Source organism: Aquarana catesbeiana, linkage group LG06, assembly GCF_042186555.1.
Source record: "Aquarana catesbeiana isolate 2022-GZ linkage group LG06, ASM4218655v1, whole genome shotgun sequence".
Lineage (NCBI taxonomy): Eukaryota > Metazoa > Chordata > Amphibia > Anura > Ranidae > Aquarana > Aquarana catesbeiana.
The window spans coordinates 253,290,102-253,309,260 of NC_133329.1; the positions used below are offsets into that span (position 1 = coordinate 253,290,102).

The window sequence follows — 19,159 nt, forward strand, 5'->3', positions numbered from 1 at the left end:
CGGGACAGGAACTTCCGCCAACGTGGAACACCAACATGCCAACATTACTGACGTTATCCAAATGTTACAGTAGATGTGGTGGCGGAGCATTTTGAAAAAAATAGAATTGGGGAACTGGAACTCCACTTTAAGATGTATACTGCGGCTAGCAGTGGCATGGGCAAGAGAACCACCTGCCCCCCCCCGTGCACCCCAAGCCCACCCTTTCCACCCTTTTTGAAGCCAATTAGAGCCTCAGGATTTAATCATCTGCTTCAAAAAAAAAACACCCTATTGAAATCCATACGTCCGGTGCCCTGCATGTAGATTAGGGGCCCCTGCTCCAATGGCGGCTAGACTGGATGAAATGGGCTAACTTGTACTTAAAGCTGGGTGTTGATATACAATGGACTTTTTTTGCCAAGAACTATGTAGTGTGTAGAGTAAAGTGGAGTGACCTAACTAAATGTTCATATCATTCAATTATTATTATTTAATCAGGAAGGCGCTAACATTACATTGTTGTTGGTAGATGTAAACGACATAGTACAGTCAGAGTGTAACATGGGTGGGCAGTTTAAAACATTGACACAAATTGTTATTTAAAAGTGTTCTGTCTGCAAAGTGTGAAAATCATTTTTATTATTATTATTTTGTTAAAGATGTTGCTTGAGCAGACGCAGGCTTACGGGCCTAGTGGTTTGTCCTAAAAACATCCCTCGGGGCTCATCCATAAAGAAGGTAACACGCACAAATATGCTGTAGTGTAAAATCCTGACTTTTATCTACATACAGGGAGCCACAGGTGGGAACAGAAAATCGCCAGGACTTTTACGCTAGGTATAATTGCTCCTCTTTCTGTCGATGCGCAGGGGTTCGTAAGATACTTCATGCCACTTGATTATGAACATAATTTGTGCAGAGGAATCACTTTGAAGAAAATGTAAAAAAGTTACAGAAAGATACAGAAAAAGTAAAGTTAGACTACTCAGTTTTTCATGCAACAGTTAATGGTTAAGACATTCAAGTTACAGGGTCAGCATTTCTAAACCTCCTCCTCCCTTCTAGAACATTGATTGGTCACATGTGGAGGAAAATTCTACTATGAAGCCTAATTTTTCTGTGAATGTATTGGACCAAAGTCAAAAGACTTGGATCATATTGTGGAGCCTGGATTTTATCCATATATGACTGTATTATGATGAAGAATATGATAGATGTAGCTGTATGCTGCCACCTTGTGGATATCTTTTGAACATCCTTTACATCTTTACATCTCCCAAAAATAAGTATTTATACACATATATGCCATAAGAAAAATGGATCAAAGCTTATTTAATAGCAACAATATATATGCAGTGATATGAATCAAAGAATGTGTTATTAATAAACAATGCGATCTGTAACCCGCTCACTCACTATTTGTTTAACCACTTGACCTTCGGAAGATTTAGCCCCCCCCCCCCTTCATGACCAGGCCATTTTTTGCGATACGACACTTTGTTACTTAAACTGACAATTGCGCGGTCATGCAATGCTGTACATAAATTAAATTTATGTAATTTTTTTTCCCATGAACAGAGCTTTTTTTGGTGCATTTTTCATTTTTTTGTGCTATAAACAAAAAAGACTGACGATTTAAAAAAAAAAGTGAAAAAACAAAACAAAAAAACAATATTTTTTACTTTCTGCTATAAAACACATTCAATAAAAATATTTACAAAAAATCTAATTTCTCCATAAATTTAGGCCAATAAGTATTTTGCTAAATATTTTTGGTAAAAAAAAATCCCAGTAAGCGTATATTGATTGGTTTGTGCAAACGTTATAGCATCTACAAGCTATGGTTATATATACTGGAATTTTTTTTTTTTATATATATAATGGCAGCATTCGGGGATTTATAGCAGGACTGCAATATTTCAGCGGCCAGTCTGACACAAACTGACACTAACTGACTATGTGGGAACCTGTGACACTAATACAGTGATCCGTGCTAGAAATATGCACTGTCGCTGTATCAATGACACTGGCTGGGAAGGGGTTAAATATCACAGCAGAAGCGGCACGTGCCCCCTTACCGGGAAGTGCAGGATCACATGTATATACATGATTCTGCACAGAATGGACACCCTGTAGCACTAAATCTGCTATGAGGTGGTTGTCAACTGGATATATACATGTACATTTCTATGTACAGATATTTAATTTAACATCCACAAATAGATGTATGCAGTAGGCAGCTTCTTCAGTTTTTTTTTTAATTGTATGTGAGATAGGGCCTTAGATTGTACACTCATTGAGGGCAGGGACTGCTCTGAATGTACAATATGTAAATACTGTATGTACAATATGTAAAGCGCTGTGTAATATTCTAAATACAGTACCTGTATTAAATCAATAAATACCTATAGACACTCTCTCTCTATTTCTTTCCCCTCTCTCCTCTTTCTCTCTCTCTTTCTCTCTCCTGCCTCTCTTTTTTTTCTCTCTCTCTTTTTCTCTCTCCTGCCTCTCTTTTCTCTCTCTCTTTCTCCATCTCTACACCTATTGTAAAATGTTATTAAACATGCAATATTCCCTGTACTTACCAAGATCATTAAACACAAGATATCTATACTGTTTAAATGTCACCCAGCTAGCATAAAAACATGTAGAACAAGTTTTGGTGTCAGAAGCTTAAAGGGAACCTGTTATTATTTCTGCTGGACCAACCACAGGATACATAGCACCAACTATGCTTAAAGAATATGTAAATCCAACATTTCATATTCCTGGTATGTGCCTGTTGTATCATGTACTCTCACATACATCAAGTATCCTGTTCTCTTTGTATTGATTCCTTTGTGTTAAATACCTGGTATTCCTGCCAGTCCTTCTGGATCATTCCTATCAAAAACTGAGCTTATTAGGCATGAGAGCACAGTGTGGTCAGTTTTCTGGCTGTGCTGGGAACTCAGCCTGCTCACTTTCAATGATCAGCTTTATCCTGATACGTGCCTTTTCACATTTATTCACTGTGATGAGTGTGAGCTAAAGTCAGAGTGGCTGCTAGGATGGTGGGAGCCAGGGGCGTAACTAGAAATCACAGGGCCCCATAGCAAAATGTTGTATGGACCCCCCCCACACAAAAAAAATGAACAATGAATGTTGGTGCTTCAGTCATCACGGCACCATGGTTGGTATGGTGTCAGGATGATTGAAACACATTATTTCTATTATTACATTGTTATATAAAATGAAACAGTTCAACTCACCATAATGCGGAATCAATGAGAGCCCTGAGCATGTCACTTGCCAACGTTACCTGCCACAAGTTGTGGATTGTCACTTGCTACAAGTTGCAGATTGTCCACTTGCCACGTCACCTGCCACACATTGTGGATTGTCAACTTGCAATGTCACCTGCCACACATTGCGGATTGTCCACTTGCCACATCACCTGCCACACGTTGAAAATTGTCCACTTGCCACATCACCTGCCACACGTTGAAAATTGTCCACTTGCCACGTCACCTGCCACAAGTTGCGGATTGTCACTTGCCACGTCACCTGCCACACATTGCAAATTGTTCACTTGCCATGTCACCTGCCACAAGTTGCGGATTGTCACCTACCATAAGTTGCGAATTGTCACTTGCCACGTCACCTGCCACACGTTGCAAATTGCCCACTTGCCACGTCACCTGCCACACATTGGTGATTGTCCACTTGCCACGTCACCTGCCACAAGTTGTGGATTGTCCACTTGCCACAAGTTGCGGATTGTCACTTCTCTTGCCACAAGTTGCAGATTGTCACGTTCCTGCTAAGGTGGGGAATGGGGATTGACACTTCCCTTTTCCCAGTCTGAGTCAGGCAGCAGAGAGATGATGTAATCTCTCTGCTGCCTGCACAGTGAGTGAGGGTGGAACTGCAGGGCGGGCCCCAGGCAGTCAGAGATGATGTCATCTCTCTGCTCCACCACCCGCTGATTGGCCAGTCCACACACCAAGCCTCCCAGCTGGCAGCGTTCCCTACGTTCTATTACCCGCCCGCCAAGCCGCCCAGCTGCCCAGCTGTGACTGTACCAGCGCCCGAACGGACGGGCAGCTCGGCAGCTCACCCGACGCCCGCTCACTTGCACGCTGACTCAAGGGGCCCTACTCGGCTGCGGGGCCCCATAGCGTTCGCGTGGGTCGCTATGGCGGTAGTTCCGCCACTGGTGGGAGCCTAAATGGCTGTGTCTGTGAGTTTTCACATCTTGATGAAGGAAATCTGAGATGTGGTTCACAAACCTGTGCATGATCTTCAGTTAGATCTTTGTGAGGAGGACTGCAAAGTCATATAATTTTTTTCTTTATTTAGTATATGCCCTGCCGAAGCGCCGGCCATTTTTTTTTCTTTAACTTACCATGCCTGCATTACTTTAATACCATGTCCTTATCTGTCAGTGGCAGTGTCTTTTTTTGGCAGCAATAGTTGTCATGACACTGGAGAGGGAGGAGGAGAGGAGTATAGGGTATCATCAGAGTGAGTAACTCCATTAGTAGTATTCATGTAAGTACCACTATCCAGAAATGTAGTATAACTGGAGATGAGGAGTGAGCAACAGAGGAATGGGAAACTGCTGGATAGACTGTTACCTTGCAGCAGCAAGAAAAGCCATAAGGCTGCAGGCAAGCTTGTTTTAAATTTCATCACCATATCTGTCCTCCCCTTCCCAGCACTGGAAGGTCATGCGGCAACTTCCACAATCTTGAAAAGGGGCATTGCCTTAGGAAAAAAGGAAGGAAGTCATCAGAAGGGGCCAACAAGCCACAACAGAACCCAGACTGAGTGCCCCAAAACATAGTAGAAAATTCAGGTTAGGATAGATGAACCTGGCTGGCCTACCAAGGGAAAATACCAGGTAAGGACAAAAATAACAATTCAGATAACGTGTCCATGGGAAAGACAGAAAAAAATTAATTTTCAATGAGGTTGAGGGGCGGAGCATTTACTAATTGTATCCTGCCACAATGTGCCAAGAAAATTAAAATAGGCATAACTATTGGCATGTATACCCAAAAAGATCAAAACCAAAGAAAGCATAACAACACTGACAGTTGTGAGGCTTATGAATATTTACAACTCTGTTTTTTTGGTGGTGGTGCTTTAAAAATATTTTTCTTGTGGCATCTTTGTATGTCCAGCAAAATGCACCTTTCAAGGTGATGAACGTTAAAACATGTAAAAGGAATCCATCACACCCCATTATGTTCATTTACTTCATGGAAAAATGTGTCCAGGTATGAATATAGCCCCTTATATATTGCAGGGACTTGAGGGAAACAGACAACCCTACATTTTATCTACATTTTATCTTTTGTCTATAAATAAACGTATTTCTATGAACTGAATACAGTGCCTTGCAAAAGTATTCACCCCCCCCCCCCCCTTTCCGTGTTTTGTTGCTTCACAATTTGGAATTTACATGGATTGTTTGAGGATTTGCATCATTTCATTTACAGAACACAACTTTAAAGATTTTTTTTTTTATTGTGAAGCAAAAAACAAATAGGACAAAAGTCAATACTTTGTAGAACCACCTTTTGCGGGTATCACAGCTCCAAGTCGCTTTTGATAAGTCTCTATGAGTTTGTCACCTCTTACCACTGAGATTTTTGCCCATTCCTCCTTGCAAAACTGCTCCAGCTCCTTCAAGTTGGATGGTTTGTGCTTGTGAACAGCAATCTTTAAGTCTGACCATGGATTTTCTATTGGATTGAGGTCTGGGCTTTGACTAGGCCATTCCAACAAATTTACATGTATCCCCTTAAACCACTCAAGTGTTGCTTTAGCAGTGTGTTTGAGGTCATTGTCCTGCTGGAAGGTGAACCTCTGTCCTAGCCTCTAATCACCCACAGAGTGGTACAGGTTTTGCTCAAGAATATCCCTGTATTTAGCACCATCCATCTTTCCCTCAACTCTGACCAGTTTCCCAGTCCCGACTGCTGAAAAACATCCCCACAGCATGTTGCTGCCACCACCATGTTTCACTGTGGGGATGGTGTTCTTTGGGTGATGTGTTGGGTTTGCGCCAGACATAGCATTTTCTTTGATGGCCAAAAAGTTCAATTTTAGTCTCATCAGACCAGAGCACCTTCCTCCATACATTTTGGCAGTGTCCCAAATGCCTTTTCGCAAACTCAAAATGTGACATTTTGTTTTTTGCTGAAAGTAATGGCTTTCTTCTGGCCACTCTGGCATAAAGCCCAAATCTATGGAGTGTACGGCTGAGTTTTGGTGTGTTTTGGTGTGCGGCCATTTCTTGGCAGGTTTGCTGTTGTGCCATGTTCTTTCCATTTGGTTATGATAGATTTGATGGTGCTCCTAGGAATCATCAAAGAATTGGATATTTTTTTATAACCTAACCCTGACTTGTACTTCTCAACAACATTGTCCCTTACTTGTTTGGAGAGTTCCTTGGTCTTCATGGCAGTGTTTGGTTAGTGGTGTCTCTTGCTTAGGTGTTGCAGCCTCTGGGGCCTTTCAAAAAGGTGTGTATATGTAATGACAGATCATGTGACACTTAGATTGCGCACAGGTGGACATCATTTCACTAATTATGTGACTTCTGAAGGTAATGGGTTGCACCAGAGCTTTTTATGGGCTTCATAACAAAGGGGGTGAACACATACGCACATGCCAATTTTCATTTTTTTATTTCTGAAAAATAGTTTTATGTATATATTTTTATAATTTTACTTCACCAACTTAGACTATTGTGTACTGATCCATCACATATAATTCAGATTAAAAAAACATTGAACTAAAGGCTGTAATGTAACAAAATAGGTAAAAAGCCAATGGGGGTGAACACTTTTGAAAGGCACTGTATATACATTGTATTGTTGCTTAAAGTGTTTTTTAAGCCTTGTTATTAAAAACTGCCAGCCCCTCTATTAGAGGCTGGCATACCGCACTGTGTAAATTCTATCTAAAAACGAGCACTCTAAATAGCTATTTAGAGTTGTCTTCAGGCCAATCACGTGACTCATGGACGCTTTTCAGCTCTGATACACGGCTACTGCAGAAGGGACCATGATCTCCCCCCTTTACACAGTGTGATATGCTAGCCTCTAATAGAGAGGCTGGCAGTGACCGGGGGGGGGGGGGGCATGGTGGAGCGGAGACAGTGAGGGTGCTGACAGGAAGGAAGGGTAGGAGGGGTTGAGGGGGGCAAGAGGAGAGCAGAGAAGGCCAGCGTATGACGCAGGGATGCACTTTGACCACGGTGATCAGGGTTGAGTAGCCTTGGTTATCGTGGTCTGTATAGAGAGGGGCATAAAGGAAGTGGAGGGTTCAGGGTTTTTTTTTTTACAGTTTAGAGGGGCGCAGATTACACAGCACAAGCACTGTGCTGTTTAATCTGCTTTTAAGGACCAGGGTGTGTATTTTTTTGGGGAGGGGTTAACAAACACTTTAATGTATTCTGCAGCAATATGAAGGCCTGCATAACAGCCTGTGCTCAGACAGTTAAATTGTAAGAAGGTGATGTATTTGATTTTCCAAGCTGACGTCACAGAAATGGGATGGCCATTTTAAAGGATCCTGCCAAAACATGTGGTGTGAATTAAGTCAACAGTCAAGTAAAAAGCTTACATCATAGGGTAACCATATGAAACACTGTAATTTAACTATTTTCTTTGGGAAGTTGCATTGCTTTAATTCTTTGTAATGTTAAAGAGAACCAGTCACACCCAACAAGCCATCAGCTTTGTAAGACAATATTTAGCTCATAAACGAGCCTGCTCAGGTGTTTGCTCTAGGGGCACTTGGCAGGAGGAGGGAGAGGCCAGGAGTGCTGGCGGGGGACCCAAGAAAAGGAGGATTGGAACTACTCTGTGCAAAACCACTGCCCAGAGCAGGTAAGTATGACATGTTTGTTATTTTTTTTAAAAAAAGCCTGGCCTTTAATATCACTTTAATACATTTAGGCAGAGAAAATTTAGATAACACCATGAACAACTGATGATGTATTAAATAGTACAAAGATGCCCCCTTTGGAACTTCATGTTGGACATACATATCCATTCTAATAGCTCCGTGGTTGGAAAAAACATTTAAGACGATAAAACTCATATGCCAGACATCTGGGAAAAAAGGCCTGCTTTTGTTAAACAAAATCTAATACAATAAGTCATGCACATGCAAGGGGAAAGACATGGAATGCTCTCCAGAGTGGATTCTTCAACCGTGAAATATGTTTTTTTCACAAGAGTGTGGTTAGAATTTATTGAAAAAGTTTACTCTTGGGACCAGATGTTCCTATAAGTAAACTGATCCTATGGCAAGCTTTATTTTCCCAGTTAGAAAGAAATTCTTCTTTATATAAATGCTTCTTAGTGGCAAATATTACAATTTGTATGTATTTATATTTTATTTATAATACTTTTAAAAATATATCACATGCTACAAATGCTGTGAGCTAACATTTCCCTGCTCACTCCTGTAAAATAAACTGAATGGGCATTTAATCCATACTTGGGCAAAAAAATCACTGTGTGGATTGGATTTTACTCTTATGCCCTGTACACACTGTCGGATTTTCCGACAGAAAATGTGTGATAGGACCTTGTTGTCGGAAATTCCGACCGTGTGTAGGCTCCATCACACATTTTCCATCGGATTTTCCGACACACAAAGTTGGAGAGCTTGCTATAAAATTTTCCGACAACAAAATCCGTTGTCGGAATTTACGATCGTGTGTACACAAATCTGACGCACAAAGTGCCACGCATGCTCAGAATAAATAAAGAGATGAAAGCTATTGGCTACTGCCCCATTTTTAGTCCCAACGTACGTGTTTTACGTCACCGCGTTCAGAACGATTGGATTTTCCGACAACTTTGTGTGACCGTGTGTATGCAAGACAAGTTTGAGCCAACATCCGTCGGAAAAAATCCTAGGATTTTGTTGTCGGAATCTCCGATCAATGTCCGACCGTGTGTACGGGGCATTAGACTGGGTTCCCACTATTGCAAGTTGTATGCAGGTTTCCCCGAATCCAATTCGCATGTCAGGAGATTGTGACCAGCTCTCTATGGAGCGGGTTCACACATCTACAGAGTGGCTCCACTGCGAAATGCACAGGATTGCTGTGCATTTTTTGGTCCATTTCAGGTCCGAATTCAGCCAAAGATTCGGGCTGAAATCGGACCTGAAATGGTGAATGGGGACGCATCGGACCCCTGCTGTGAGCCGCTCCGTACTGCGGTGTGAACTCAGCCTAAAACATGTCAATGTCTGAGGGTGCAAAAGAACATTGCTGAGAAATTGAATAGATTTCCACTCTGACCCTGGAGTAAGGATCACTGTCAAACAGACAGTGGATCCCCGCAAATAACATCAGAAGGGCCGCTTTACCAGCAGTCTGTGGAGCTGTGCTGCTAATCCTCTGGAGCATAGGCAGTGGGAGAGGATACTGCACCAGCAGAGCTCCCCACATCACAACGCCCTTGGTATGGGCCTTATTTTTCACTATTTGGATCTATTTGGAAGATTGTTGTTTCAGGATCTTTGTTTTATATTGTACTACATATAACATGCTACATGTGATACATGTCTCCAATTGCCATGCTATACATTCCTATTTATGAACAGAAAAATAACAGAAAATCAGAATGGTGTTGTTATTTTTTTGTGAATATAAAGTTTGAATTTATGTTTGAAATGATAGTTTCTGTGCGTAACATGAGGTAGTTAACATATATTTTTTGGCTTACACACTTTGGATCATGTAAAATGTACCTGTCTTTAGGAGAAATATAGGCTTCTAAAGCCTCTTAGAAATGGTCGGATTTTCCACCAATAGCCTGTCATCACACAATTCCCGTCGGAAAATCCGATTGTGTGTACGAGGCTTAAGACCCATTACATTTGCAACTTAATTACTTTATTTGATATTTATTAATTATTTAGGTGTATTTAGTCAATGTGAGTCACACAGGGATTTGTAGTCTTTAATCTCTATAAAGTAATCTGTAGCTATTAATGGTATATTTCGGATGTTAGGCTCATTGGCTTCCTCTATATTTGCTAGTTGTTTTCCTTACTATACTCAGTCATCCCACATCACAGTAGTATGCCCTCACAATTTTTTTCTGTTCTATACAAAAGTAAAGAGCACTACAGATAATACAGAGTTATGAGGCACTAAATGTAATACACAATACAAGCACTACATGTAATGGTAAAGTATGAAGCTTTGGGGGGAATTACTAAAACCGGAGAGTGCAAAATCTGCTGTGGCTCTGCATAGAAATCAATCAGCTTCCAGTTTTTATTGTCAAAACTTAGTTGAGCACTGATTTTAGAAGTTGATTGGCTCCCATGTGCAGCTGCACCAGATTCTGAGTGCTCCAGTTTTAGTAAATCCCCCCCCGTTTGTGTCTAACAGAGAGGAAAAAGGCATTCCATGTGATACTCAGGTATGATGCAGTGTAAATGTTGAAAGGGTATGAAGCGTGGCATGTATTACAAAGGTATGTGGCACTGTATGTTTTGTCACGTAAAAACACATGGAGTTTGTTGACTTTTTCATCATATTTGAACAGGAAACTTTAGATCTTGATTCAAATAGTATTTTTAGATAAAGGTGACATACTTGAACAAATGGCACATAAAATTGATGTGGTGTACTTATTTTCATTATCTAAAGCAGTGGTCCCAAAACTGCATCCAGTGCGCTGGATACGGCCCTTTGATAGCCTTTATCTGGCCCTTGGGGTACTAGTCCTTCCATTGACACCAACGATGGGGCACTTTTCCACCCACTGATACCAACGATGTGGCACTATTCCTCCTCCTACTGACCACAGGTGCAATGTAATCTTTTTCACTCCCACTGACCACCAAAACTGGGACGTTGTTTGCCGGGACAGTTTCTACCCCACTGGCCACAATCTGGCCCCTCTAACGTCTGAAGGACAGTAAATTGACCCTTTGTTTTGAAAGTTTGGAGATCCCCTGAACAAAACTAACAAAAGACCGGATTTGTCATATGGAAAAAGTGAGCACATTCCTATATTTAACACCATTTCAAATCAATGAAATTAGAATCCAGAGTTACAAATTAGGTGCAAATGATTAAAACTTTTAATCATTTTAATTTTATTTCAGGGTGTTTAGGAAAAGCTGGTCATAAACTGCTCTAATTACTGCCAATTCCTGCTGAATCAGAATCAGAAATTTGAGCTGTGGCACCAACCAACTTGTCAAAAGTCACTTTTTCAATAAATGTTTGTCAAAGGACTCTGATGGAAAATTGTCAGCTGCACGGTGACTGCTTCCAATCGAATGAAGTCACTGTTCAGTTATTCAGCTGCTATAAATTCTATTGATTAATGAATATAGCCAACAGGTGAAATGCCTTCTTTCATACTATTTATCATTGATGGAGGAATATATTAGATTTCTTTGGGTGTATGGCTAGCTTAGGTCTTGAAATAGTTGGAGTCAAAGTAAATGCATTTTCAAAAAGAAAGAGATTGCATCAAATCAACATGTATGAGAGGTGTGCAATCCAAAAACGCCCCACTGCTCTAAACTCCAGACTTCTCCTTAGGTGCACTGGGTGCTGGCCATTGGAGCTCATCCATACTCCAGAAAACTCTGTACCAAAAGAGGTCACCAATTATATAACTTCCTTACAGCAAGTACCTTATTCAATTAAGCAATGGGGTGGATTTACCAAAGGTAAATAGACTGCAAGTGCCATTGCATCCTTTTCTATGTGAGATAGCGGGATGGTGAGAGGATGGATTTACTTGTTTGCCAGCTTGTTTACTTACCTTTGTGAGTTTTTAGTATTAGAATGTATTAATAAATGTGAAATTGTTTTCCTGCACTTTGAGGTTTGCTCTTGCTGCATGTTATGATGGTATACTGATAGTTTGAGGATGCATTTTCATTTGATGTTCAGCTGGGGATGTCCTGTTCTCTTGCCGGGCAGCTTACCTTTATGCGAGATATGACCTCTTATTATTTTAAGGTCCTAATAATTGGTAACAGTTCTTAGTGCTTGTGGCGGTGACTAGCATTCACGCTGAGAAGTCTTCTAATTAAGGATTTAGGAGTGGGCTGTTATGGATCACCTTTTACTCTAAGGAAGCCCGTTTGACTTTTTGGGCTACACTAAAACAATGATTTCATATTTTCCTTGTTTCACTCTATTTGCTTGTATGTTCATTTTTTGTGTTGAGTTGATTGGTTCACTTTATTCACAATTTATATTTAAAGTGGTGGTGCAGAATACTGTATTTGGGGAATCACAATACAGAGGTATAAATTAGTTCTAACCTGCTAGAGATACAGGTACATAGGGGACAGAAGGTAAAGTGCTACAGAGGCACAGTGACACAGGAGAGCAAAGGTGGAACAGAGCCAACAGATCAGAAAAGTAATCTGCCTCGCTTGCCTGGCGAGTGATGTATGTTGTGTAAGGCTTGACTTGTGTATCCTGTAGGTGGGATGCTCTTTCCCCCATAGCCTTATCTGCCTATTTTGTTTCCTGAGAAAGCCAGTCTCTGCAATCATTCTGTGGTCCAGTGAAGGTACAGAATGTAGAACAGGGATAAGTGGTCATGCAAGTGAACCATCACAGAATGGCAATTGCACCAGCTGTCTGCATGCCTAGCAGTCTAGCTTGCTAAATAATTACATTTATTATACTAAATCACAGGAACATGATTGTTGATGTGGCTTAAAGGTTAGAGTCCATGGGCATAACTATCCTGAATTGGAGATGCATTTGAGATGTTTCTGAGTTCTGAGTTTTATGTGGAAATAAAGCAATCAAATGCCTACATATACAAAACCACAAAGCAGTCTGTTTGCAGATGCCCCACTAGAACCTCTGTTGCATAATCTAATTTCAGAAATCAGAATTCTAAGCATAGTTACTTCATAGTAACCTCTGAACTCAATCGTTTTTGGAAGGGAATTGTATGAAAAAAGTTAAAGTGGACGTTCCTCATAGAATTATTCTTTGAACATAAAAGTATAACTGAAAACTATTTTTTTTATATTTTGAACAAAGTGGAGATGGATTAAAATACCTATCAGGTTTTTATTACTACCTCTGCCGCTGTTTAGTCCTGTACACGCGGGCCGAATGTCAGGTGGTATCGGGCCAGGTGTACTGCAGCTGGCCCAACAGAAGCTGGCCGGCTTCTGTCGAAAAAGCATGACCAAAAAAGGTCTGCCAACTGGCTCCCGATCAGCGCTCTCAGCGATGGCTGAGAGCGGTGACTGGACTGTTCTGGCTTGGATTGTTAGTACATCGGTTCTGACCTCAGCTGTCAGTTTTTTTCACCCAGCCCGCTGGGTTGAACGACAAAAAAAAAAAAATAGCAGTGTGTACTAGGCTTTGTGGAGAGCCACCTTCTCTATTTGTCCTGTTTATCATTATCATTGAAAGTGAAAATAAAAGAAAATCCTACATTTGGTATTGTCCCCAGAACAGTAATAGAGGAGTAATCCTCCAATGGGGTGCTAGTTCTGGAGACCTAGGTGGCCAAAGAGATTCCCTTGATTTTCAGGGATTATCTCTCACTGTTTTTGCTATGAGACAGGAAGTGAGAATAAAGCCCCCCAATGGGACACAGACTGCAAAAAAAAAAGAAAAAAAAACTTAAAGGGATTATAACCCTCTCTTACTGTATCCAAAAAAATAAATAAATTACCTAGTGTTCTACTTTAATGCCTTCATGACCAATGTAGAACAAATCCTAATGCCTGAAACCAGTTTTGCAACTTTACCATGTGTTAGTAAAACTGTACAATCATCACAACTACATAGTGTATCTGGGTGAATTAACTGGGCTTTCATTTGATGGTAAAAGGTAATGAATATATCCTAATTTTTATTTATCAAAGAAAAACTTGCCTAAATAGTAAAAACATACCGTACATATATATATATATATATATATATATATATATATATATATATATATATATATATATTAAATTTAGCTATAATTTTTTTAACAATACTATGACCTACCACCAAAGAACAACCTAAAACAAATTCTCCTGATCCCGATGATTGCAGCAATACCACATATGTATGTTATTTGTTGTTTTTACCCTTAGTAGGACCAATAAACAATAATGCATATCTTGCTTTTTTTTCCATCCTAAATCCTAAAACACACTGGGTCTGGCACACTCTGACACTGATACCAAGTAAAAATCCTTTTTAATCCTAGCTAAAACACACTGACCCTGACCTTTGACCCTAACCTTTACCCTGACCTTTTTGTTTACAAACCTCTCCTCTAGCATGGTGACCAAGATACAATGCATCTTTTTTCCATTCAAGAGAAAAGAGTACAGGGACAAGTTGCACAGTGATTGACCACTGTGATAGGCGATCACAGGCTATCAGAGTGATCATGTGAAAGTCAGTCCTCCTGGCTCCCCGGTCATATAGTAGTACGAGAACTGGAGCTTTCAGTGACAGCACAAACACACGTGTGCACATATGTGGCCCCACAGAAAAACATCCACTTCTGTGAGGCTGCATATGTTCCTATGCTCAGTGTGAAAGGGTTAAAGAGCCATGTAGCATATGTACCTTGATAGATGCATATCACTATTTTTGACTTCTGTCAGTGCTCCAGTCATTCAGCAACTAGGATTTAAAACTTCTGGCCATTTGCCAGTGACACCATGCAACTTGATGCTGCTCAATGCCCCAATGGTTTTTATGTCTAGGGTTAATGCTAGAGTGAACTTCCACTTTAATTACAGAAATGTAACCTCCGTGCATAAAGGTTTTAAGCTAAGTTGTTCCTATATTTTGTGAAGATTGGAAGATGGATGTCATACATAAGTAATATAATGTCATACAAAGATTTGGTTGAGTTATTACTAAACATTTAAAATGTAATGGATGTGGCCATCACTATTTATGACTGTCTTTTACAGATGTGTTTTGTCTTTGTGTTACCAATCACTAGTTAAAGCTGAACTCCAAGAAAGTAAATACAGTACATTTTTGTTCCGGTGTCTTGCAGAGAAAGTTCCCCCGGCGGATAAGGACCCCCCTGTACTGTGCATGCGCTGCGCTTGCTCAGTACGCACAACTACGGAGCCGCCGAAAATAGACAAAGATGAACAGCTGATCGTCAGCTGTACACGGCGCCTGTGCACTACATTCTACCCTATGTCCACGTTAAAGCCCCACCATTCAAGTGGACATAGAGGTAGAATAATAATATGCTGAGCGCAGCGAGGCCGTGCCCGAAGCGTGGTGAGCGTAGCGAGCCCGCGAGGGGCCTGTTACAAACTCTTTTTTATTAAAATAGTCTTGGTATGCAGGCGTCGTGTACAGCTGACTCAGGTGTTTAGCTTCGGCTCTTTTCGGCGGCTCCCTTGTTGTTCCTACTGCGCAAGCGCTGCGCCTGCACAGTAGAGGGGGTCCTTATCTGCCGAGGGGAACTTTCTCGGCAGAACACCAGCACCCCTTTTGAAGTATAGGAATCGTTTATGGATGATTTGCCACCTTTGACCAAGCAAAAGAACTTTCAGAGCATTATTTTGATAGACACTTAGAACTCTTTCCATTGATGTCCTGATTCACCTTAAATGCTGTTTTAGCTTGTTCTTATAGATACTCAAGTTATCAGCTTGCTATAACTTGACATTTTTCATGTATTCTGTTTCATGCACATATGTCCCCATAAAAAGGTTTACAATTAAAAAAAAATGTTTTTAATTATTTATTATTGCGTTCAGGTTTACAGAAAATGCTCACTTCTGTGTGTTTTTCTATACACAGTGTGTGTTTATATATACAATATATATATATATATATATATATATATATATATATATATATATATATATATATAACATTTCCTTATGCACAGATGCATGCGGTTCAATATATGTCAAAATAATACCATACCGATTTGTGTTTATTTATTTATTTTACAGGGGAAACAGAGGGTTTGGCCTGCAAGCATGGGGACAATATTTACATGAATCAAGATGTTTGGAAGCCATCTCCCTGCCAAATATGTGTTTGTGATAGTGGTGCCATTTTGTGTGATGATATCCAGTGCCCTGAAATTGTAGACTGTGACAATCCTGAGATCCCACCTGGAGAATGTTGCCCGGTGTGCAGATCTGGAGGTCGTCCCATTAATCCTAGTAAGTAATATATATATATTTTTTACTTATAGAAGACTGGATGGTGCCTTGTTGAGTTGTTCAGCATAGTAATATCACGGTTGGCATTTCTGTCTTAGAGCTGAAGGATTGAGACCAAAACTGTATAAAAGGCTATATGTTATTCCTAGTGGCTTGTAAATTTTTCTGACATTTAAATCTACACCTCAAATCGTTTGGGTATTCATGATATAATGGCCATACCCTACCTAGTATTCTCCAGGAAATGATGAATATCTGCATTACTAGTCATAACAAAGTAAAGTACTGTATATGGTATGTATTATATTCTGTGATTTATTTTGGCAGCATGATCCATCTTTTTTTGCAAGGCTGTGCAGAGTGGCAGCAGCAGATCAGGTGGCTTGACTAACCAGGAGCTAGCAAACAAGTTTGGAGCTCTGTAGTTCTTTTATTAACCACTTCCCACCTGTAGGATGTTCTATGATATCTTTAGGTTAAAGTGGAGATATTTGAATGATAGTTGCAGCTACAGGCATCATTCAGATATGTTTCTTTTCAGCCAGTGATTCCCTGCAATTCAAAAGCCAGCCTAGTGGCTATTCAGCTGCTGGATGGCTTTTACAGGCAGCGGGAGGTAACACCCCCCCTCCTGCCGCCCTCCGGTGCCTCTCCGGGCTCTCCTGAGCGATTTGGAAATCAGATTACCGATCCGGTGGTGGCAGCGGATTACAATAGAGCTGGCCATGTACTGGATGGTCCCCAGCCATTTCTATCACCCTGGGAGGCTGGAAGCGATGTCATGACGTCACTTCCAGCATTGGCAAATGTAAACACTGACAGTTTTTTTTCCTGGAAAGCAGGGATCAATGTTTTTTGTTTTTTTTTATAATCTTGTGCTTTTTAGGGTAGAGGACATATCTGGGGTCTCATTGACCCCAGATGTCCCCATAAAGAGGACCTTTCATGCCTTTTTCCTATTATTAGGGATGTTTACATTTCTTGTAATATGATCTATCTATCCATCTATATCTATCTATCTATCTATCTATCTATCTATCTATCTATCTATCTATCTATCTATCTATAGATGGATAGATGGATAGATAGATAGATAGATAGATAGATAGATAGATAGATAGATAGATAGATAGATAGATAGATAGATAGATAGATACATCTCTATGTATATATATGGGGGTTTTGAGTAATTTTTTACATGTAGGAGAGGAATGCCAGAATTGGCCTGGGCTGGAAGTGGTTAAAGCACACTTACAGTATGCACACAATTGGGCATATTTGGCGTAACCTTTCAGTCTTTCTGGCAATAAAAGGAGAACCTTGATTATGATATGGGCCTGGAGACATGCTTTACAGTAGTGCCTGATATCTAGTGGGGGAGCTGGCTGTTGTCATGTGTGGACCACTGCACATTCCTGAGCAGAGGCTTATATCAGCCATCCAGCATATAACAGGAAAGCCATGCAATGGCTGTGAATTACCAAAATCCCCAAAAGCTGCATCAGTGGCTAGAAATAGCTAATAAGGTTTACACTCCTCAACCGTCCTCTGTAAGATGAAGACTGTTCTTGAGCGCACAATAGATTTTTGGCGAGAGGCAGTTTGAGAAATTACAGTATTCACTTTAAAGCCTCATGCACACAGGCTGTTAAAAAAACGTTATGAAAACGCCAGTATTTTAGCAGTGACTTTTTTCAGCTTTTTTCAGCTTTTTTCAGCGTTTTTGTAATAGCGTTTTTTAGCGTCTTTGAGCGTTTTTGAGCGTTTTTCCGCGTTAGCGTTTTTGAGCGTTTTTTTTTTTTTCAAATTTTTTTTTTTTTTTTTTTCTTTTCAATGGATCAAAAACGCTAAAAAACGTTGGTGAATGACGTTTTTGAGCGTTTTTTTTTTTTTTTCAAATTTTTTTTTTTTTTTTTCAATGGATCAAAAACGCTAAAAAACGTTGGTGAATGACGTTTTTGAGCGTTTTTGAGCGTTTTTGAGCGTTAGAGCGTTTTTACAGCTGAAAAACGTCTCTCAGAACCCACTGGTCCTGGGTTTTTTTTACAGCTTAAAAACGCCTATGCCACTTGCAGCTCAAAAACGCCTAGGTGGGCATGAAGCCATAGACTAACATAGACAGGCCTTTTTAAGCTGCAAAAAAAGCTCAAAAAAGCAGCTGTAAAAACGTCCGTGTGCATGAGGACTTAGAACTTTGAAATATCCTGTACTGCATCAGTTTTCCTTTTAAACTATTTACTCCAAACTCCCCTCCTCCCTTGACCTTAACTTTTGCAAAACATTTTCAGTCCATCTCCATTTTCATTCCCTCTACCTCACTCTAGCAACATTGTTTCTCCCCTGTCTCATATAACCTTCTCTAGTTTTATTTTCCTCCAAACATCTTCCCTATTTCATACTCTCTGTGTCTTCTTACCTACTGCTCTTTGGCAGTATATTTGATTTTGATCATTTTTGCTTCATGTGTGCCTCCTGTGTGGCCCCTGAGATTTACTGCTGTTTTCTATGTTTCATCTTCCCTGAATGTTGCACTATTTCTTTTAATTATTTAGTTATTCCTTTGTGTTAACATCATATACCTGGAAAGATAAAAACATCAGTGTAGTATGAAGATGATCTTTACCTGAAAACCCCATTATGAGATCTGAAATGTTTACTGTTCCATCATTTCAAGCTCATCCCCTTCCAGTTTGTCATGTGTGATGTAATAACTATACAGCTGTAAGGAATGAAAAGTTGGGATGAGAGAGGAAGATCCATGGAACATAGAAGAGAGTGATAGGAAGCAAGGAGCGACTCATATGGAAGAAAAAGAGAGTTGGAGGTTTCAAGGAAGGCTTGTGTAACAGTAATGAAAGATTCTGGTAGCATGGAAACAAAAAAGGCAGCATATTTAAAGTGGTTCTAGAGACCAAACATTTTTTACCTTAAAGTGGTTATGAAGCTTCTGTTTTTTTTAAAAATAAAAATAACAAACATACCTATACTTACCTGC

The 19,159-nt window shown here is 40.2% G+C and overlaps 1 protein-coding gene and 1 long non-coding RNA gene across 3 annotated transcripts in view; one reads left to right on the top strand and one right to left on the bottom strand.

The window, feature by feature from the left end:
- Positions 1–19,159, top strand: part of COL5A2 (collagen type V alpha 2 chain) — a 300,803-nt gene that overhangs the window by 121,737 nt on the left and 159,907 nt on the right. Inside the window, exon 2 of the mRNA XM_073633213.1 lies at positions 15,949–16,164. Coding sequence (XP_073489314.1) covers positions 15,949–16,164 — 216 coding nt within the window. The remainder of the gene's footprint in view (positions 1–15,948; positions 16,165–19,159) is intronic.
- The window catches only part of LOC141146714 (uncharacterized), an 81,622-nt gene that overhangs the window by 12,459 nt on the left and 50,004 nt on the right, over positions 1–19,159 (bottom strand). Inside the window, exons 2-3 of one of the 2 annotated variants that reach the window (XR_012244977.1) lie at positions 18,788–18,883; positions 15,933–16,161 (exon numbers count right to left, since the gene is read on the bottom strand). This is a non-coding gene — a long non-coding RNA (uncharacterized lncRNA). Of the gene's footprint in view, positions 1–15,932; positions 16,162–18,787; positions 18,884–19,159 lie in introns of those variants that run through there. The other variant, XR_012244978.1, reaches the window with a different exon arrangement.